At 45.4% G+C, this 22,982-nt stretch overlaps 1 protein-coding gene across 1 annotated transcript; it reads right to left on the reverse strand.

The window, feature by feature from the left end:
- Nucleotides 1–285: 285 nt before the first annotated feature.
- LOC133422392 (myc-associated zinc finger protein) lies at nt 286–21,469 on the reverse strand. Its single transcript, XM_061712367.1, has 7 exons — nt 21,281–21,469; nt 14,393–14,549; nt 6,146–6,504; nt 3,575–3,831; nt 3,079–3,142; nt 1,406–1,577; nt 286–624 (listed from the first exon to the last, which is right to left on the reverse strand). Exons 1-7 carry the CDS (start codon nt 21,311–21,313, stop codon nt 290–292), a joined length of 1,377 nt encoding a protein of 458 aa, XP_061568351.1. The 5' UTR covers nt 21,314–21,469; the 3' UTR covers nt 286–289.
- Nucleotides 21,470–22,982: the final 1,513 nt, after the last annotated feature.

Genomic DNA, 22,982 nt, shown 5'->3' on the forward strand with positions numbered 1-22,982 from the left:
TGCATTTGTGAATTATGAGACTAGCTCCATGGTAACGCGTGTTTCTGGATCGTTTTAACGCGTGTTTCTGGTGTAACGCGTGTTTCCTCCACGCGACCGCAGCCTCGTGAGCGGCGCCGCTCGCTTCAACCTGCACTTCAGTTCACAAGAAAACATGTTGGATGGTTTACACACCTGGACCGTGTGCTGCTCCTCAGTCTCCTCCCCCACATGCTCGCTGCCGCCTCGCCCCCCCGTCTGCCCCGCCTGCCCCCGACCCCCCGCCCCGACCCCTCGCCCCCCCGGGCCGCTAGCTGTGGGGCTGGGGGGCGATACTGGAGCAGTCAGTAACCAGCAGTCCCACCGTGCTGGCGCTGGAGACGGTGACGGCCACGCCGGTGCTGCCGGTGGTGCCGGCGGCCCCCGGGCCCGTCGGCCCGGGCCCCGGGTCGCCCTGCTGGGCGTGGGTGCCCATGTGGCCCTGCAGCTGCGTGGCGGTCTTGCACTGCACCCCGCAGAGCTGGCAGAGCAGCACGCCGCCGGCCCCCGCCCCGCCAAACGCCCCCCGCGCCCCGCCGCTCTCCTTCCACTCCTGGCCGTGGTGCTTCTGGGCGTGGACCCGCAGGTAGGTGAGGGTGGTGAAGCCTGGACACACACACACACACACACGGAGATACACACGCACACGCACACGCACACGCACACGCGCACGCGCACACACACACGGAGATACACACGCACACGCACACACACACACACACACACACACACGGAGATACACACACACACACACACACACGCACACACACACAGTTAAAGGTTTAATCAAAAACAGGTCAAACTTGAACAGCGCCGTCATGAGGGACTACTTTCTGTAGCGTATTCCTCCACCGCTGCTCTGTGGTCGGGACGTAGTGTTGTTTCTGTCAGCCTGTTTCAGTTCTAGTTTTAGTCTAGTCTTTGGGTCAAGCTATCATTTTAGTTTTTATTAGTTTTAGTCACATTCATTCTCGTGTCAAGTTTCAGTCGACTAAAAGTCTGAGCATTGTAGTCAGAATTGTCCAGGACCATTTTAGTCTAGTTTTAGTCAAAGATTGTATTAATCCAAACACATTTTACAATTCAAACAAGTTTATCTTATTATTATATTATTGTTACCTTATAGACTCAAGAATATATTCATTCCAGATACAGAAGACTCTAATTTGAGTTTACAACATATTTATTTTTCCACATTTCTCCCCATCTTTTTCTTTTCCGATGACACATTAGGTTTTCTTTTCCATGTCTATGTAGGAAAGTGTATCTAAAGGTCTCTTCATCTTCATCTTCTCCCCCCCAGTGCAGATCCCCGCGTGGCCGGCCTCGGCCCCTTTCTCTATGGAACTTTGTTTTTAATTGGTTGCAGGCGTGTCATGTGACTCACTGCGGTTGCAGAGGTGGCAGGCGTGGTGCTGCGACTGGTTGTGGACCCTCATGTGGTCGGTGATGTAGGCGGCCGACAGCAGCTTCCCGCAGATGTGACACGGCACCTTGTCCTCGTGCCGGATCAGGTGCGCGCGGAGCCGGTCCCTCGTGGCGAACGCCGACGTGCACGTCTGCAGAAGACCAGTGGAGACAAACGCACGCTTTAATACGACTCCGACGGAAACGTCACCTGCATCCTCATCGTCTATCCCAGGGGTCGGCAACCCAAAATGTTTTAGAGCCATATTGGACCAAAAACACAAAAAACTAATATGTCTGGAGACGCAAAAAATGAAAAGTCTTGTATAATGAATGAAGACATGCTGCATGTTTGTATATTAGTTATAACTGGGGGAAGATTTTTTTTTTCATTATGCACTTCGAGAAAAAAGTCGAAATGTCGAGAAAATAGTCAAGATTTTGTGAAAAAAATCGAAATGTCAAGAAAAAAGTAAAAATTTCGAGAAAAAAGTCTAAATGTTGAGAAAAAGGTTGAGGAAATAGTCAAGATTTTGTGAAAAAAAATGGAAATGCCGAGAAAAAAGTCCAAATTTTGAGAAAAGAAGCCGAAATGTCGAGAAAAAAGTCGAAATGTCGAGAAAAAAGTCAAAATTTCGAGAAAAAAGTCGAAATGTCGAGATTAAAAAGGAAAGGAAAAAGGAAGAAAAAAAAGAAAAAAAAAAAAAAAAAGAAGAAAAAAAGCAAAAAAGAGAAGAAAAGAAAAAATGGAAAAAAAAAAGAAAAAAAAAAGGTCAAACATTTTTGAAAAAGCTCCAGGAGCCACTAGGGCGGCGCTAAAGAGCCGCGGGTTGCCGACCCCTGGTCTAACATGTTCACGTACCGCAGGACCACGGACGGCGCCCAGCGGACCTGAACTGAAAGCCACCTCCCGTTTATGGCTGGGACCACATGTGACATCTTTCCAGCTGTGTCCACAACATCTGGATTTGGTCCCTTCACTGGACCCCTCCCTTCTGTAGGGGGGACCGCAGAGATCTGGTCTACAGCTTTTTGGTAACCCACTTCTGGGTTCCAACAAGGAAGAAGGAAAAACTGCAGTTCCTCCACTTAACACTCAGGTCTGGATCCAGACCTGCGGTTCCTGCACTGCAAAAACTCAAAATCTTACCAGGAATATTTGTCTTATTTCTAGTTAAAATGTCTCATTTTTAGTCAAAAATATCATTCAAACAAGACTCATTACCAGAAAAATAACTTGTTATTTGACAATTTTCACCTGTTTCAAGTAAATTTTAACTTGAAATAAGTAGAAAAATCTGCCAGTGGAACAAGATTTATCTTCTCATTACAAGCAATAAAATCTTGTTCCACTGGCAGATTTTTCTACTTATTTCAAGTGAAAATCTACTTGAAACAGGTGAAAATTGTTGTTTTTTCCAGTGATGAGTCTTGTTTTAAGTGTAATGAGATTTTTTTTTTAAGAAAAATGAGTCATTTTAACTAGAAATATTCTAGAAACTAGAAATTTTGAGTTTTTGCAGTGTAGGGTGTCTGGGTCCAGCGGTTCCTGGGGTCCTGATCCAGACCCTAGCAGTCTGTAGAGGTTTCTAGGGTCCGGACCAGCGGTCCCCCCACAGGGGTTTCCCCACTAAGCTGAGCGTCGGTCGTTACCGTGCACTTGAACGGCCGCTCGGTGGAGTGGACCTGCCGGACGTGACTGTTGAGGTGGTCGGGTCTGAAAAGAGAAGAAACAGGAAACAGGTGGAAGTCAAACCTCCTGCGAGGACAGAGAAGCAGCAACAACCTTCCAAGCCGACGGTTTTCAACGTGAGCAGCGTCGCTGCACGAAACCGTTTCACGGAACAAGGAAATACCTCCAACTTTCTACAATCCAACCACCATGAACTGAAAATGTAAAAAGACTTCAGCTTGTAGGTGCAGCGCGGCGACCCGGGGGTCAGCGTGTAGATGCAGCGCGGTGACCCGGGGTCAGCGTGTCGGTGCAGCGCAGCGACCCGGGGGTCAGCGTGCAGGTGCAGCGCAGCGACCCGGGGGTCAGCGTGCAGGTGCAGCGCGGCGACCCGGGGGTCGGGGTGTAGATGCAGCGCGGTGACCCGGGGGTCAGCGTGTCGGTGCAGCGCGGCGACCCGGGGGTCGGGGGTCGGACCTGGAGAAGGCCTTGGCGCAGTGCGAGCAGATGTACGGCTTCTCCACGCCGCCCTGGTGCGAGCGTACGTGGTAGCTCATCCGGTCTTTCCTCTTGAAGCGCTGCTGGCAGACGGGGCAGGAGTACGGCTTCTCGTCCGAGTGGGACAGCCGGTGGCGGTTGAGGTGGTAGACGTCGCGGAAGGCCTTCCCGCACGCCTCGCACGCGTGGTTCTTCCTCACCTGGTTGGCGCTGGCCACGGGGACGGGGGTGGGATTCTGCTGGGGAGAAAAGAGCCGTTAAAATGCTTTCAGACACATCAACGCCTGCCTTTCTGAGGCCGAGACTAAACGCCTCCCCGGAGGAAAACCTTCCCAGACAAGACCAGATCCCTGGAGTAACCGGAAACTGGCAAAAGTACAAATAAATAATCATTTATACAAAATAACTAAAACTGATAAATGTGTTGGTCCCCCTAGAAGAGATCCTTGTTTCCATGGTGACGTGTTAAACTAAAGGGACTACGTTTACATGCAGTCAAAACTCGGGTTATTGCTAATATTCCGGTTACTGAAACATTGGGAATATTCCGTTTCCATGGTAATTAATCATTCAGGATATCTGGATCAAACCAGCAACGCACGGAGAATGTGATGACGCAATTCCCGTCATTTCCGCTTCTTCTTCCTGGATCCAAATTCAAAACAAATGCTGCTTCGCGCAACTTTTCTCTCACCTTCTTGTAAATCTTCTATCCCGGTACTTTCTACCGTCTACAAATGCAGAAATGTTCATATCCTTCATTACATTTATGAAGTGATTAGTCTCCTCCTGGTCTTGGTTTCTCCGTGTTTATAAGAACTTCCTGGACTCAAAAGACCAGGATTCCTTGTGAACAGAACATGTGCAGAAAACAAATTCATGTTCCGTTTGATGGGGATATTCCGTTTGGTGTTTACATGACCCAATATTCAGGTTTAAAAAGGAGTAACCCAGGGGTCATAAACAAAAAAGAAAGTCCAGAGTGCTCAGAAGGTTCATCTAAGTCGTGTCTCGAAGGTGCTCTTTGGTGGGAAAAAGGATGTCAAAAAGAAGAAAAATCCAAGGCATTCTTCTGCAAATATAAAAAGCCTTTATTTAAATTGGCTATTTCATGTAGAAAAGATAAAAAAAATGGGTTACAGCCCACGCGTTTCGGCCACAGCCTTCCTTTTTAATCTTTTCTACATGAAATAGCCAAATTAAATAAAGGCTTTTTATATTTGCAGAAGAGTGCCTTGGATTTTTCTTCTTTTTTGATCACTCAGGGTTCATATTGGGGTTTTTAAAAACCGTAATATGATCAAATTCCGGTTATTCAAAAGGGTTATTGGTGTTTACATGGCCGTGTAAAACCATGTTATTGCTAATATTCGGGTTTTAAAAGGGTTATTGATGCTGGAAACGCAGTCACTGTTGGAACCAAAGTGGACCACCGAGGACTCCACAGGTAGGCGATCGTGTCACTAAGGCCCAATCCCAATACTCCCCCCTACTTTCTACCACTACACCTAAAAAAGAAGCCACAGATTTTAGGGCACTTGAAGGGGTCTGTCCCAATACTCCCACTCCCCCTCGTTTTCATCCCCACTCCTAATCAGGAAGCTGAGAGCTAAAAGCTGTTTTAATTTCCACTGTAGTGCTGTTAATATGCCACTTTATTACGTTTTAATATTTTTTCAGGTGTAAAAGTAACCGTTAAGATCCCCAACCTGGGCTCAGTTTATCCAAATAACGCCTGTTAAGAAATTTGACCCGATGTTTTCGGCGATGATAAGAGCCGCCGGCCCGGAGCAGCAGCAGCTGTTACCATGGTAACAGCAGCAGCTGCTCATGTACAGACGTGATCGCCAGCTCAACCTGCGCTGTCGTTCCGGGGAGAAACCTGCAGCTCTGTGGAGAATTACCTCTGGCTGAAAAAAAATCATTTAGGAAGATAAATGTTGGTTTAATAGATGAAATCTAACAGTTGTAGCTACGCCTGTTAAGAAATTTGCTCCGAAAATTTCGAGATTTCTGCAGAAATCTACGCCGTAGGCTCTGCGTTGGTGTAACGCGGACCCATAAATCAGCCTTTATTCTGGCGTGATCTTCGGCAAACGAGTGATTATGTACATTCACTGAGTGAATATTATGAAAGTAAAATATATATTTCTCGCTAGAAATGTAATCAAAACGCATTTTTATGCAGAAACTAACTCAAAATATTGATTTTATTCACTAAAAAATAAGAAATGTCCGCCATGTTTTTTTTTTTTTGGATTCAGTCCACAAATGACGACGAAAAGCATTCTGGGAAATTTTTCTGGCCCTAGTTCAGCTAGTGAGGATCTGAAAACCCTCGCTTTGTAGGGACAGATTCAGCCACTACACTCGTTTTCTTCACTCCCCCTAGGTGGAAAGAGGAATTGGGACACCACTACCCTCACGGGAACGTGCAAAATTTAGGGGTAGTGCTGAAAAGTAGGGGTAGTGGGAGTATTGGGACTAAGACGATTCGTCAGGAGGATAAAAGTGGTGGACATGAAAGCAGAAGTGAAGAACTGGTCCCACCTGCTCGATGGATCCCACAACAACCACGGCCTGGATGGGCTGGGCCGGCGCCGCCAGGGTTACGGTTGCCGGGGCGATGGAGACGGAGAGCGGGTGTCCCTGCGGGGCGGTGAGCTGCCCGGGCTGGGGCAGCGTCTCCGGCGTGACGGGGGGGGCGGGCGAGGGCAGGGCCAGCTGCAGCAGGGACAGGGGGATGGACGGCTTCTTCCCGGCCTCCTCCTTCTCCCGCGCCGCGCGGTCCTTCATCCGGACGCCCGTGTGCACCGACTGGTGCCGACGCAGGTTGTAGCTGTTCTTGAACTCCTTGTTGCAGGTGGCGCAGATGTGGGCGGGCCGGCCCGGCTTGGCCAGGGGTTTCACTGGGGGACGGCAGAGACGTTCGGGTCACTCAACATCTGTTCACGACTAGGAGAACTTCTGTTTATACTGTTATTTTCATTTGAAGTCAGAACTGTCAAATAAAGTAAAAACTTCTGTCTCATTTATACACAAAACACGTTGTACGGTAGATTTGATATGAAGTTCAAATTAAATCTCTCTAATAGTTCTGATGTACGACGGAGTATTAGGGCCAAACTAATAAAAAAAAAAAAAGAAGGAAATTACGAGAATAAAGTCGTAATATTTTGAGAATAAAGTCGTAATATTCAAAATATTATAAATATATAAATATAACTTCACAAGATGCTCAATATTCCTCATTTTAACACAGGGAGAAGATGCTCTTCCTGTTAGAGTTCTCATAAATTATATTCTCATAATATTACGACTTTATTCTCATAATATTACGACTTTATTCTCGTAATGTTACGACTTTATTCTCATAATGTTACGACTTTATTCTCATAATGTTACGACTTTATTCTCATAATGTTACGACTTTATTCTCATAATGTTACGACTTTATTCTCGTAATTTTACGACTTTATTCTATTACGACTTTATTCTTGCAACATTATGACTTTATTCTCGTAATTTTACGACTTTATTCTCATTATATTATGACTTTATTCTCGTAATTTCCAATTTTTTTTGTCTTAGTTTGGCCCTAATACATAATAATCTTTTTTTTTTTTATTTTGTATGGAAAAGGCAGTCAACACCTAAAGAAAAGACATTATGTAAAAAAAAAATAAAAAAATTACATCTTCATACATGGAGTCCTTTTCCCCTTTTTTGTGGGAAAGAAAGTAATTGGTCCAAGGGTAAATTGGAGGTCTTTAATGGCACTTTTCCTCCAGCACCTACTCATCTCAGCTCGACCAAGTTTCTTTTCCATAACAATTCAGTACCTGGATCAGAAGTAGGAGGTTGGAGAAGCTGCTGTGACGTATTTGATTGTGTATCTAAAGGAAGAAGACAACAACACTAAAGATGTAGAACCTGGAGGAGATGATAGATGTGCTGCTGGGTCTGTGGATTGTGTTCCATATCAAGTTAAAAAATGAGAGTGAGAGAAGCTTCAAGCGGCGAGGATTTTTTTTTTTTTTTTAGTTTGTGAAAGGTCCGTTGGGAGCCGTGAGCAGCTATGAAGAGACAGAGCTCCTGGTAGATCTGGTCGTTCCTTATCACCCGTCTAGATCGTTTTAATTCTCTCCTCAGCACCAGGTTTATGAACATCTGCACCTCAGAGTTGGATCATGAAACAGACGTTTGCGCTGCAATTGCCTGTTGAATAAAATTAACAAGATGCCTCCGTCAGAGTTGCTCTTGAAATAATGTCACATCCTGACTCAGACGTCTGACTCCAACCCCCCGACCAATTGGTGGCCTGTAGTGTGATGACATCACAGCCGACTCAGCAGCTTAGAACCTCGGCAGAATACCGTATTGTCCCGAATATAAGACGACCCCAATTATTCTAGACTCAAGTTTGAAGAAAGACTTTTTGAACACCAAATTCAATTTTTAGACAGAAAATAATTACAGTACATCTGAAACAAATGATTATAACAGTATATTCGAGAGAAAAAGCATGTTATTTTGCCTCATTCAAATCATTATCTTGAAGTTTGCATCATAACTTCTCCTCAGCTGCTGGTTAACCTGCCCAACTTCCACCTTCTTTTCTCCAGATTGTTGCTACGTTTCTCCTTTTTTTGTTATCTCTTCTCTTATTTTCTTCTCTTTTCTTTCTTATACTATTTTTTTATTTTTCTTCTTCGTGACAGGGGTTTGCTTTGGCCTGGGGAGTTAAGTTCAGCATCCGCTTTAAAGATATCTGGCTCCATCTAGCGGTGTAAAAGGGTATAACGTCTAGACCCTGAATGTAAGACGACCCCCACTTTTTCAGTCTTATTTCAATGCAAAAAACACCGTCTTATATTCAGGCCAATACGGTAGTTACAGAAAAAGTATGTACTCGGCACGTTAGACCCCTAGTGGGAAAGAAGTGGGAGAGTAGGTACTAGTGGAAAAGCGCCATAAAAGACCAAACTTCTGTGTGACATGTATCAGTCCTCTTCACGATCCTCTGTAAACATTTCCCTGAAAGTTTGTATCCTCCTCTGAATCTTCAGGTTTTTACCCATTCTCTCAGTCACAGTTCTGATCCCTCTCCCTCCCTCATGCAGTTTACATATTCATTCATGACCTACTTCTGTCTGGCCCACATTCCTACAGCGTTAACTGTCCACTATGTACTGTTATGTATCTCTGTATTGGGAATAGCTGTCCTCCTGTGTGGTGGGGGAGGCGCTGTTTCCCTGGTGCCTTGGTGCTTTCCTCATTTTTGCCTTTCAGGTCGGGTCCAATCCAGGTGCACAGGAGTGGGTCTGATTGCCTGGGAGGGTATTTAAGGAGAGGGTTCCAGGGCCGCCATTCTCTCTCCCTCCCTGCCTGTGACAACAACGGCCAACCATTTTTCCCTTAGTTGTTTCTTGTTACTTTGCACATTATTATCTTTAGTTACCTTGTACCTTAGGGCCTTATTTTTAATAAATACATGAAATGGTTTACCTGTGTGGTCTCCCTACTTGTTGTGAGCCAGGTGGTCATAACAAATGGGGGCTCGTCCGGGAAATTGGTAAGGTTGTCAGTACCTTACTAATGCCTGGATAGTTCGGTAGTACTTGTGTAGGAGACTCACAGTGTTTGGTTAGTTTGTTTGATTGCTCAATAAGTGGTTTGGTTTGCCTTAGTAAACTTTGATTTGCTTGGCTTGCAGCAGGGGAGGACTGTGGCCACTTTCCTTTGAGTGGTGACCTGGTTATCGGTTATGATCCTCAGCTGGATGGTGAGTAGACGGGGTTACTGTTGTCGCCCACCTTTTGTCTGAAGCGTGTGGTTTAGATACCATGAGCTACGTGAACCCCCGTGGTAGGAGGAGAAGCGCTTAACGCTTGTTTGTTTTTTTTTGTTTGTTGTTTTAGTTTATTGTTTTTGGTGTGCTGTAAGCCGGGGCGCTATTCAGCAGTGCCATTAGGGTACTGTTGGTAGTTAAGCTGCTATGAGCGCACTGAAGACTAGGTTGTGGTTGGTCAGGGATTTTTTTTTTTTTTTTTGAGTTAGACGCGGGGCAGCTCTTTCGCTTCATTCTCTCGCTAAGTAAAGCTACTCGCCGTCCCATGTTGGGGTATTATAGTTGATAACAGGGTCTTTTGTCTATACTTATGATAGTGATGGCCTGGTAAATGGTTTGAATTTGGTTTGACATTGTGGCCTTGGTTTCCTATTGATTGCTGGTTATCAGTTACTGGTTGGGCGTTTGTAGTCATAAGAGTTGTGGTGAAATGGATCCTGTGAGGGAATTTTTGGGAGCCCCATCAATTAAGTTGTTACAGCAGTTAAAGGTTGAGGAGTTGTGGCGAATTATTGAGCATTATAAACTGAGTCTTGATGTTGTGCCTGGTCGGTCGAAGAAGCCGGAAGTGGTGGCGGCCATACGGACTTTGGGTGTCCCGGACTTTGGGTGTCCCGGACTTTGGGTGTCCCGGACTTTGGGTGTCCCGGACTTTGGGTGTCCCGGACTTTGGGTGTCCCGGACTTTGGGTGTCCCGGACTCGTTGAAAGCAAAGGCGAAGTTTGTTTGGTCTTCTGCCAGCCAGCAGGCTTTTGACCAGGTGAAGATGCTGTTGAGTACAGCTCCTGTCCTGGCAGCGCCTAGACTAGATCAGCCATTCAGGTTACAAGTAGATGCTAGTCAGGTTGGGGCTGGGGGTGTCCTTTTGCAGACTGATGGTGAAGGGGTTGGAGTGAGCCGGTTCCTCCCCTTTCAGTTGCTCTTCACAATATCCCATCTAACCTTGTCTTTCGTCCTTAAAGATGCTCTCCCGGTACCAGGAGTTGCGGGTGGCTGGGCAGTGGTGGGTGGAGGTGTGTAGGGGTGAACCAGCAGGGTGGAGTCCGACCCCCAATTGACCACGAGTTCTATGTGTACATAGTCAAACTAGTTACCACCAGTACTGGTAAATGGTAATAGTGGGTCATGTTTTTTGTTGGTGTAGGCAGTACTGAAAGCCTTATTTACAGAGGCCATGGTGTGGGGCCTCTGTTTTAAGGGGGGGGGGTGTTATGTATCTCTGTATTGGGAATAGCTGTCCTCCTCCTGTGTGGTGGGGGAGGCGCTGTTTCCCTGGTGCCTTGGTGCTTTCCTCATTTTTGCCTGTCGGGTCCAATCCAGGTGCACAGGAGTGGGTCTGATTGCCTGGGAGGGTATTTAAGGAGAGGGTTCCAGGGCCGCCACTCGTCTCTCCCTCCCTGCCTGTGACAACAACGGCCAACCATTTTTCCCTTAGTTGTTTCTTGTTACTTTGCACATTATTATCTTTAGTTACCTTGTACCTTAGGGCCTTATTTTTAATAAATACATGAAATGGTTTACCTGTGTGGTCTCCCTACTTGTTGTGATCTACCGTGAGCCAGGTGGTCATAACAGTACCTACCAACTGAGGGAAGCTTACATTTTCAACGTTTTCAAAAAGAAAGGGAAGGAGACTTAAAACTTTGGTGCGGTTATACAAAGTCTGCTCAGAATGGAGATATAAATTCAGCCCATTTACTCCAAATTCGGTCAAATTTGTCCTTTTGAATTCTCAAAGAATAGGTCAGCTATTCCATTGATCCACATCGTCTCCAACATTGTGAGTTTGTGTTTTTGTATTTTTCTTGATGTGGAGTCCTAAAAAAAATGGTATGTTTTTCCAACAGTGTTCTCTCCCGTCCATAGAACTGGTTGATGAAACTGAAAACTGCATATTTCCCCCCAAGATTCCTCCCAGAGACTCAGTCTCGCCTCTTTTTCCCACTTATTTTTAATATACAGTGTTATCCTTTTTAGCGTAGAATAGAGCATTGTATAGTCCAGAGATGGATTTATTTAAAGTCGAGCTGTAAGCTGATTTTAGAAGTTTATAGAACTCTGAAGTTAAGTTTTGCATTCCTTGTTAAAATAATCTCCCATTTGAAGGAATGGAACGTAATCTATGTAAGGGATAATGTCCCGACGAGGTTTACATTAATATATATATACGAGGCGGGGGCGTGAACGGTTTGCCTCCGCAAAGTCCATTTATTTATGTTAATGTCACATCGAACGGCATTATCCGCTTATACCACGGTCACTTACCAAAAAACATAAATATTAAATCAGTTATTCATGCTTTAATGTGTTTTCAGTGTAAATCTTTAGTTTTATAACAAGCCACAGCTGAGCGACTATTTAATCTCTCGTCTGCAGCCGTTGGAACCATGTAAGTTACGTTTTTTAACAAGCCATAACTCCCTTTCCTTGGTAACGGGAGATATTCTATTCCGCTCAGCTCCGCTCAGCTATTTTCTTTTCTCTCCTCTTCTGCATCCCAGTCATCAAAATTGTTAAATTCACCAAATAAATTAAAAGAAATGACAAAATCCCTCATGTGTCCATCCTGCGGTAGCCGGCTCTTCTTCTCTGAATCTCCGTTGCCGTGGTTACCACCTGGCAGTTGATCCAGTAATGATATTAAAGTTATCAGGCAATTTTGACCAAACTTGTTTTCTAGGTGTAGATTATCACTTTTAATGGACGCCTGCCAGCCAATCAGAATCCAGTATTCTCACAGACAGACCGAGGTATAAATGTTATTATCCCCTCAGTGACCACTCTGGAGGGAAATACAGTTGAGGTTGTACATGAGTATAAATACCTAGGTGTCTGGATCGATGACTCTCTCACTTTTAAGCAGCATATAGAGAAACTTGTGAAGAAACTGAGGATAAAATTGGGTTTTTACTTTCGAAATAAGCTGTGTTTTTCCTTTAATGCTAAGAAGTGACTTGTTGCTGCTACGTTTTTACCTTTTTACCAGTACTAGATTATGGAGATATTCTGTACATGAATGCTTCTGCTAAATGTCTTCATATGATCGATAGCATATTCTGCTTCCCTGAGGTTCATTACAAATTGTAAACCATTGACACATCACTGAGTTCTACTCTGGGGTTGGATGGTTTTCTCAGTCATTGATAAACTTTTATATATAAGGCAATGCTTGGTCTGCTGCTTCTTACATCTGCTCCTTGATTGTACAGAGAAGTCCTGGTTCTTACTTGCGACGTTCACAAGACGACCTGTTGCTTTCTGTTCCTTTTGCCAGAACTGAACTGGGTAAAAGAGCCTTTGTTTATTCTGCTCCTTCAGCCTGGAACACATTACAAAATGACTGGAGAATAACAGGGTTAAAGCAGCACAGCGTAACTTCCAGCTTTTGTTGAGTTTGGCAGCATCTTTTGGACAAAAGCGGTATTGTTTTACCAGAAAGAACAGGTTTCCCATGAGCACCAGCGCGTACTGCCGGAAAACTCCTGTCCCGTCGCTGCATTTGTTTTGAGAGAAGACGGGACGCTTTTCTGTTTCACCAAGTGAACAGACGGAACACAAAAAAAAAAAGATGTTAAACTGCTGGAAAGGAACTGGAATTTACCGGGATACCTTTAACAAGGAAGCTAGGGAGCGGTATATGGAGAAAATAATGATTATTAACGGTCTGGATCCATATGAAATCCCTACTGAAGAATGGAGCTCCTCGTCGGAGCTGCACTCTTTAGAAGGATTTACTGCCGCAGTTCTGCAGAACCACCGTCTCTGGCTACCTTGTTTAGGAGTGTTTGGCAGCTGCTTTGGTAAATGTTTGACTCGCCATGTGTTTCAATAAATTAGTATAATAGTACAACATACAGTACATGTTTTGTATTACTCTTACTTCTTTTCTTTTTTTTTTGACTGCTATATTATGTTGAAGAGGCTCCGAGGCGTGAGCAATATTTTTGTTTTCCTCGTGAGATTATTTTTTTCCTCTGCAGCTACAAATAAGAGTTAATATTTTTTCCTCAACAAACTAGTTTTATCTGAAGATTGGGGTTAATTGCACCGCAGAGAGCTGGCCAGCAACTGCGTTTAGCTGGAGAAGTGGGGAATAAAACCCGTGTTTTGATCCGACCCGGTCTGTGTCAGTGTTTGTTTCTGATACTGTGTGGAAGGTTGTTTGGTCGTTACAGCCGCGATCCAACCGAGCCGACGACTCTTTCACTCTTTTACTCGGTTATATCAGATACTTGGCCTGCGTGGTTCTGCCTCCGAGCAGGAAAGCAGTGAAAAGTTAAACCATTATTGATCTTTTCCCCACGTCTGTTGTGTGGAGCTGCTGCAGCTACAATGCAGCAACGGGTTACCAGCTTCTGTGGAGCTGCGCTCCACGCCCCGCCCATTTTCGTCTTGACTGCGAATCGGGAAGGAGGGGGAAGTGACGTATGCCGTAAAGCAGTCAAAGCCGTAAAAATGTGTAGTTTTTTAGTGTGGAAGGGTTCCTACCATGCTCCTCAAAGTTACATAGTGCCAGTGAAGGAGATACAGACCCCTCAGACCATGACAGAGGTTCATTAAACCTGTTGGAAGTTGATGTTCCATCACAATGATGATGATGAAATAATAGATTAAGGTGGAAAAGTTACATAGTGCCACTTTAATTTCTTTGAGTACTTTTAAATCTAAATTGAAAATATTTGAGGCCGACTCCATTACATGTACCTGTTTTTTGTGATTTTCTTGCTTTCTTAATTTTATTTTAATTGTATTTTATCTGTTGGTGTTTTATCTGTCATTTGTAACTATTTGTTGTAATTGCTGCTGCCTATCTTGGCCAAGTCTCCTTTGGAAAAGAGGTTTTTAATCTCAATGGGATCTTCCTGGTTAAATAAAGGTTAAATAAATAAAATAAATAAAAAATTCTATATTCTGATGGAGATCTTGAAGAATGTCATTCTCCTCACCGGGCAGCGGCTCCTCGCTCAGGGCGGCGGTGTCGACGGTGGACGGCGGCGAGACGACGTTTTCCTCCGGGGGAGTCTGGGCGGCGCCGGCGAGCTCCGGCAGCAGCTCGGCCTGCAGCGGCGGCTCGGCCTGGCTCTGGTCCGGAGCGGCCGTGGTCTGAAACGGATCACGGGAGAGTGGAGGTCAAACGGTTCACCGTCACGTCTTGCCCCGCAGGTCCGATGCTCTGACTGGCTGCAGATATCTGGCTGATTCACTTTTAGGAGTAGTTTTGAATCACTAGACTTTTTACTTTTACTTGAGTAGATTTGTGAAGAAGAAACTGTTCCTCTTACTCCGCTACATTAGGCTACGTTGAGCTGTTACTTTTCTTTTATCCCTTTTATCCGCGTACGCGTCAATCTCATGACATCACTGGTGATTCTTTGGGAAAAATGTTTGTTTTTGCATGTTTTGTCACATTTACACAGACTCAAACACACACAGAGTTTCTATGAGTTCATGTTTGTTCTAGTTCTGCTGGTTAAAAAAGAAAAGCACAAAGGCTTGACATTTTGTGCTACTTGTGCTTAATTTATTTTTTTTATTCTGTTATTATTTTATTATTTATTAAAGTAGTTGAATTTACTTCAAGATTATTTTAATTTAAGCTATTTTGTTTATTAATTTTAATTTATTTTATTGATTTAATTTGCCTGAAGATGATTATTTTGTACTTTTGTCTGTTTGAATGGTTTTGTTAAAAAAATAAATCAGACGTTACTCAACAGTTACTCAGTACTTGAGTAGTTTTTTCACCAAGTACTTTTTTACTTTTACTCAAGTAATTATTTGGATGACTACTTTTTACTTCTACTTGAGTCATATTATTCTGAAGTAACAGTACTTTTACTTTTACCTTTTTTGGCTACTCTACCCAGCTCTGCTTGTAACTCAACAAACACAGGAGTGATGCCACGTTAGTTATTAGACAAAAGACATGACGGAAAATTAAGATCCAACATTTGTCATGCAAACATTATGGGCCGTGTCGTTTTTTCTGGATCAGTTGGGATCAGTCGGTGCACCGATGTCCAACTTACAGGAAACTAAAATCAGAATCATGACAACGCTCTCAAAACACAAATGCGACTTTTGTAGTTGTTCTATGACGTAATTCCGTTTTTTTTAGACCCCAGAAAGCTAAGTGCACTTTAAAACACACGTATTTTAAACGTTGAAAATCTGTTATGTGCAATTGTGTGTTTGTTTGTATGTCCTTAAACTGCTGTCAGGCCTTTTAAATTGCCCCTAGGGGATAAATAAAGTGAATTGGAGGCGCCCGGGTCACATGACGTGGAACTTATTAGAACATAAATCACATGAAAAATATTTTTCTTTAAATCTAAAAATGTTGCTAAAAATATTAGTTTAGAATATTAAAATTCCTCAAATTTAGTAAGAACAGATGTCCTAAAAATAATAAATATAAAAGTAATTTTTATGACATCTGAGGTGATGTGTTTGTCACTTGCAGCACTATTTTAAAATCAAAAATGTTTTTTAACCCCTTAAAACCAATCCATCCATTCATTATCTTACCCGCTTTATCCCTTGCGGGGTAACGGGGGTCTGCTGGAGCCTATCCCAGCTCATTTCAGGTGACCAGTCACCAGTCCATCACAGGGCCACATATAAACACACAAACCATGCTCACAACAATACTCTCACTCACACCTACGGGCAATTTAGAATCACCAATTAACCTAATATGCATGTTTTTGGACTGTGGGAGGAAACCGGAGTACCCGGAGAGAACCCACGCAAGCACGGGGAGAACATGCAAACTCCACACAGAAAGACCCCTGCCGGGCCTGGGAGTCCAACCGGGGACCTTCTTGCTGTGAGGCAACAGTGCTAACCACTAAGCCACCGTGCTGCCACCCCCCTTCCTTCCTTCCCCCTTAAAGGGATTGTGACATGAAAAACACATTTTTCTTGATTTTTTGTGTTTTGTTGGGTGTCTTGACATCAATTACACCCAAAAAACAACAAACTTTTAACATTCAGTGTATTGTGTGCTTTCTGGGATTTTCCGCATAACTGTGCAAAAACGGCGCATGTGGTTTGGTGGCGGATCGTTACGTAACGATCCGCTAAATCACCGCCCCCTCCACCCAGCTCCCTGCCTCCTCTCCTCTCCAGCGCACCATAAAGGCTGATTTATGGTTCCGCGTTACACCGACGCAGAGCCTACGGCGTAGGGTTACGCAGCGACGTGCACCGTACGCTGAACCCTACGGCGTTTAACGCGGAACCATAAATGAGGCTTAACACGGAGCTGTTTAGAGCCTATTCTGTTCTAATCACCGGAGGACAACTGCTAAAAAGACCCGCGGCCACTGACTGGACTTAAGATAAGGGGACACTGCTGCTTGCATGCCTTTATTTTTATGATTGTTTGCGGTGGACTGCTCGCCGTGCTGCTTTTCTGTGCATGCTTCGCCTGTCGCTCCCTGCTTAACTCTCCGACGCCGCTGTTAGAAGTTACACAAACACGTATCAACGGGAATTTATCTTTCTTTCTTTCTTCAGGCTCCTTCCTTCCTTCCTTCCTTCCTTCCTTCCTTCCTTCCTTCCTTCCTTCCTTCCTTCCTTCCTTCCTTCCTTCCTTCCTTCCTTCCTTCCTTCCTTCCTTCCTTTCAGGCTCCTTCCTTCCTTCCTTCAGTCTCCTTCCTTCCTTCCTTCCTTCAGGCTCCTTCCTTCCTTCCTTCCTTCCTTCCTTCCTTCCTTTTTTTCGGGCTCCTTCCTTCCTTCCTTCCTTCCTTCCTTCCTTCCTTCCTTCCTTCCTTCCTTCCTTCCTTCCTTCCTTCCTTCCTTCCTTCCTTCCTTTCAGGCTCCTTCCTTCCTTCCTTCCTTCCTTCAGGCTCCTTCCTTCCTTCCTTTCTTTCAGGCTCCTTCCTTCCTTACTTCCTTCCTTCGGGCTCCTTCCTTCCTTCCTTCAGGCTCCTTCCTTGCTTCCTTCCTTCCTTCCTTCAGGCTCCTTCCTTCCTTCCTTTCAGGCTCCTTCCTTCCTTCCTTTCAGGCTCCTTCCTTCCTTTCTTTCAGGCTCCTTCCTTCCTTCCTTTCAGGCTCCTTCCTTCCTTCCTTCCTTCCTTCCTTCCTTCCTTCCTTCCTTCCTTCAGGCTCCTTCCTTCCTTCCTTCCTTCCTTCCTTCCTTCCTTCCTTCCTTCCTTCCTTCAGGCTCCTTCCTTCCTTCCTTTCTTTCAGGGTCCTTGCTTGCTTTCTTTCAGGCTCCTTCCTTCCTTCCTTCCTTCCTTCCTTCCTTCCTTCCTTTCAGGCTCCTTCCTTCCTTCGGGCTCCTTACTTCCTTCCTTCCTTCAGGCTCCTTCCTTCCTTCCTTCCTTCCTCCCTTTCAGGCTTCTTCCTTCCTTCCTTCCTTCCTTCCTTCCTTCCTTTCAGGCTCGCTCCTTCCTTCCTTCCTTCCTTCAGGCTCCTTCCTTCCTTCCTTCCTTCCTTTCAGGCTCCTTCCTTCCTTCCAGGCTCATTTCCATCCTTCCTTCCTTCCTTCCTTCCTTCCTTCCTTCCTTCCTTCCTTCCTTCCTTCCTTCCTTCCTTCCTTCCTCATGTCCTTCCTTCCTTCCTTCCTTCCTTCCTTCCAGGCTCATTTCTTTCCTTCCTTCCTTCCTTCCTTCCTTCCTTCCTTCCTTCCTTCCAGGCTCATTTATTTCTTTCTTTCCTTCCTTCCTTCCAGGCTCATTTCCTTCCTTCCTTCCTTCCTTCCTTCCTTCCTTCCTTCCTTCCTTCCTTCCTTCCTTCCTTCCTTCCTTCCTTCCAGGCTCATTTCCTTCCTTCCTTCTTTCCTTCCTTCCAGGCTCATTTCTTTCTTTCCTTCCTTCCTTCCTTCCTTCCTTCCTTCCTTCCTTCCTTCCTTCCTTCCTTCCTTCCTTCCTTCCTTCCTTCCTTCCAGGCTCATTTCCTTCCTTCCTTCCTTCCTTCCTTCCAGGCTCATTTCTTTCTTTCCTTCCTTCCTTCCTTCCTTCCTTCCTTCCTTCCTCCTTTCCTTCCTTCCTTCCAGGCTAATTTCCTTCCTTCCTTCCTTCCTTCCTTCCTTCCTTCCTTCCTTCCTTCCTTCCTTCCTTCCTTCCTTCCTTCCTTCCTTCCTTCCTTCCTTCCTTCCTTCCAGGCTCATTTCCTTCCTTCCTTCCAGGCTCATTTCTTTCCTTCCTTCCTTCCTTCCTTCCTTCCTTCCTTCCTTCCTTCCTTCCTTCCTTCCTTCCTTCCTTCCTTCCTTCCTTCCTTCCTTCCAGGCTCATTTATTTATTTCCTTCCTTCCTTCTTTCCTTCCTTCCACGCTCATTTCCTTCCTTCCTTCCTTCCTTCCTTCCTTCCTTCCTTCCTTCCTTCCTTCCTTCCTTCCTTCCTTCCTTCCTTCCAGGCTCATTTCCTTCCTTCCTTCCAGGCTCATTTCCTTCCTTCCTTCCAGGCTCCTTCCTTCCTTCCTTCCTTCCTTCCTTCCTTCCTTCCTTCCTTCCTTCCTTTCAGGCTCATTTCTTTCTTTCTTTCCTTCCTTCCTTCCTTCCTTCCTTCCAGGCTCATTTCTTTCTTTTCTTCCTTCCTTCCTTCCTCCCTTCCTTCCAGGCTCATTTCCTTCCTTCCTTCCTTCCAGGCTCATTTCTTTACTTCCTTCCTTCCTTCCTTCCTTCCTTCCTTCCTTCCTTCCTTCCTTCCTTCCTTCCTTCCTTCCTTCCAGGCTCATTTATTTCTTTCCTTCCTTCCTTCCTTCCTTCCAGGCTCATTTCCTTCCTTCCTTCCTTCCTTCCTTCCTTCCTTCCTTCCTTCCTTCCTTCCTTCCAGGCTCATTTCTTTCTTTCCTTCCTTCCTTCCTTCCTTCCTTCCTTCCTTCCTTCCTTCCTTCCTTCCTTCCTTCCTTCCTTCCTTCCTTCCTTCCTTCCTTCCTCCTTTCCTTCCTTCCTTCCAGGCTCATTTCCTTCCTTCCTTCCTTCCTTCCTTCCTTCCAGGCTCATTTCCTTCCTTCCTTCCTTCCTTCCTTCCTTCCTTCCAGGCTCATTTCCTTCCTTCCTTCCAGGCTCATTTCTTTCCTTCCTTCCTTCCTTCCTTCCTTCCTTCCTTCCTTCCTCCCTTCCTTCCTTCCTTCCTTCCTTCCTTCCTTCCTTCCTTCCTTCCTTCCTTCCTTCCTTCCTTCCTTCCAGGCTCATTTATTTATTTCCTTCCTTCCTTCTTTCCTTCCTTCCACGCTCATTTCCTTCCTTCCTTCCTTCCTTCCTTCCTTCCTTCCTTCCTTCCGTCCTTCCTTCCTTCCTTCCAGGCTCATTTATTTATTTCCTTCCTTCCTTCTTTCCTTCCTTCCAGGCTCATTTCCTTCCTTCCTTCCTTCCTTCCTTCCAGGCTCATTTCCTTCCTTCCTTCCAGGCTCATTTCCTTCTTCCTTCCTTCCTTCCTTCCTTCCTTCTTCCTTCCTTCCTTCCTTCCTTCCTTCCTTCCTTCCTTCCTTCCTTCCTTCCTTCCTTCCTTCCAGGCTCATTTATTTATTTCTTTCCTTCCTTCTTTCCTTCCTTCCACGCTCATTTCCTTCCTTCCTTCCTTCCTTCCTTCCTTCCTTCCTTCCTTCCTTCCTTCCTTCCCTTCTTTCCTTCCTTCCTTCCAGGCTCATTTCCTTCCTTCCTTCCTTCCTTCCAGGCTCATTTCCTTCCTTCCTTCCTTCCAGGCTCATTTCCTTCCTTCCTTCCAGGCTCATTTCCTTCCTTCCTTCCTTCCTTCCTTCCTTCCTTCCTTCCAGGCTCATTTATTTATTTCCTTCCTTCCTTCTTTCCTTCCTTCCACGCTCATTTCCTTCCTTCCTTCTTCCTTCCTTCCTTCCTTCCTTCCTTCCTTCCTTCCTTCCTTCCTTCCTTCCTCCTTTCCTTCCTTCCTTCCTTCCAGGCTCATTTCTTTCCTTCCTTCCTTCCTTCCTTCCTTCCAGGCTCATTTCTTTCTTTCTTTCCTTCCTTCCTTCCAGGCTCATTTCCTTCCTTCCTTCCTTCCTTCCTTCCTTCCTTCCTTCCTTCCTTCCACGCTCATTTCCTTCCTTCCTTCCTTCCTTCCTTCCTTCCAGGCTCATTTGTTTCCTTCCTTCCTTCCTTCCTTCCTTCCTTCCTTCCTTCCTCCTTTCCTTCCTTCCAGGCTCATTTCTTTCTTTCCTTCCTTCCTTCCAGGCTCATTTCTTCCTTCCTTCCTTCCTTCCTTCCTTCCTTCCTTCCTTCCTTCCTTCCTTCCTTCCAGGCTCATTTATTTCCTTCCTTCCTTCCTTCCTTCCTTCCTTCCTTCCTTCCTTCCTTCCTTCCTTCCTTCCTTCCTGGCTCATTTCTTTCTTTCCTTCCTTCCAGGCTCATTTTCTTTCTTTCTTTCTTTCTTTCTTTCTTTCTTTCTTTCTTTCCTTCTTTCCTTCTTTCTTTCCTTCCTTCCTTCCTTCCTTCCTTCCTTCCTTCCTTCCTTCCTTCCTGGCTCATTTATTTCTTTCCTTCCTTCCTTCCTTCCTTCCTTCCTTCCTTCCTTCTAGGCTCATTTCCTTCCTTCCTTCCTTCCTTCCTTCCTTCCTTCCTTCCTTCCTTCCTTCCTTCCTTCCTTCCTTCCTTCCTTCCTTCCATGGATTTAACGCAGAATCATTAAATCAGTTTTACACAAAAACATCATCAACAGGAATTTATCATTTTTACCGTGAGATACAAATTCTTACCGTGTGGAATTTTTTTTACGGTTTATCGTGAACGGTAAAATATCGCCCATCCTAACCCCCACCCACCTGTCTTTACCCCCACCCACCTGTCTTTACCCCCACCCACCTCTTTACCCCCCCCTCACCTGCCCCCCCGCAGACCTCACCTCCCCCCAGGTGAGCTCCTTGTTACCTGGAAGAGGAAGTTGCTCCAGGACGCGTCCATCCCGGGGCCGGGTGGGCAGCGACCCCGCCTGGGCCCGGGGAGGGCGGGAGAGCAGCAGGGGGGAGGGAGCCGGAGCCCGGGGAGAAACTCTCCAACACCGGCTGGGCCCACGTGGCGCCGCCGGGCTCCGACCCGACACCTGCGGGGGTTCGGACCTCAACCTGCGGGGAACACACGCTTTCTTATAAATGCGACAAAAAAAAAGAATTCGTGTTGGATTTGAATACAATCTGCTTATGTCTACTGTAATAAAGATGGCATGCAATGGTAGAAACGTGCCAATTATGTTCAGCAGCTCATTTATTATCGGTAGCTCCGAAAAAGGCCGCGGCGGTGGAATCCCCAAGCCTCGGTGTTTCCTAGAGCTCGTCCCCTCACTGGAGGGCCCCCGGTCGGCCTCGGCGCGTAGCTCCGCCCCGGTGTCTCAAGCGGCGGGATGACATTTTCTCTCTTTTTTTTTTTTTTCAAACTCTCGCCCTCCCTCCCTCTTTTTCTTCCTTTTCTTTTTTTTTATCTCCTCTTCGCCCCCTCTGTCCCTCTCCGCTTTAAAGGGAAAGTATGCGGTTGCGGACCCCCGTCTCTTCCAGTTAATGGAAGCCGACGATGAGCGGCGTCGGCGCGGCCGTTAATCCCGCCGCGGCGCCGCCGAAAACGGGGGACGGAAAAAAAATCCGCTTCGCCGCTTCGTGCGTGCCGAACCGTCCCGCGCCGTGCTCGCCAACTTCCCCGCGGAAATGGTGTCGGGGTTCGGCCGAAAAACCAGCCGTTATCCCTGCAGCATCTTAAAGGTAACGATTCGCGCAAGTGCAACAGCTGGATCCGCGCTGCACACATGACGCGCGTCCCTGAGCGGGCCACGGCGCGCCGAACTCCAGCCACGAAACCGGCATTTTTACCTTCCTGGGTCGCCGGCACCACCCGAGGCAATAATGACAACTTTATCCCCTTTAGTAAAGAGCAAGTGAGTATTCGGCGCCCCGACAAGGTGGAAATGACATTTTATTGGAACTATTTATGACAAAATGTATGACAAGTTTTAATGATAATACATTAATCTTCTTCTCCTTTCGGCTTTTCTCTTCAGGGGTCGCCACAGAGCGAATCAGATAATAATAATAAATTAATCTTCTTCTCCTTTCGGCTTTTCCCCTTTTCCCACAGCGAATCAAATAATAATAATAATAATAATAATAATAATAATAATAATAATAATAATAATAATAATAATAATAGTAAATTCTATTTGTAAGGAACTCTTCATCCAAGAATCTCAGAGGACCACAGAGTCAGTACACAGTTAAAACTAACAATATTAAGTCATAAAACTCAACTCAAAAACCCCTTGCTGAATAAAAAGGTTTTTAGGCCAGTCTTAAAAGAGTCCAGTGTCTGTGCCGGCGTGCCCGTCCTTACATGGTCAGGGCAAAGGCCCCTGTCAAGTTTTGGATTTAAAAATACGGGAAATTTTCCGCCAACCAAGGTCCAGTATCTTACATTATAAGACAGATTTACGAGAAATGTAAAATAACGACCTGTCAACCACTTACACTTACAGCACAATTATGAGCTCAGAATCTGATCGGCCGACCTTTGTTGACAGTGAAATGCTGTGGAGATTCCCATGTATGTAATTCCTATAATGGAGTCTAAATAAAAACACAAAAAGTGA

Source organism: Cololabis saira, chromosome 21 (assembly GCF_033807715.1).
Source record: "Cololabis saira isolate AMF1-May2022 chromosome 21, fColSai1.1, whole genome shotgun sequence".
In the NCBI taxonomy this organism is placed as follows: Eukaryota; Metazoa; Chordata; class Actinopteri; order Beloniformes; family Belonidae; genus Cololabis; species Cololabis saira.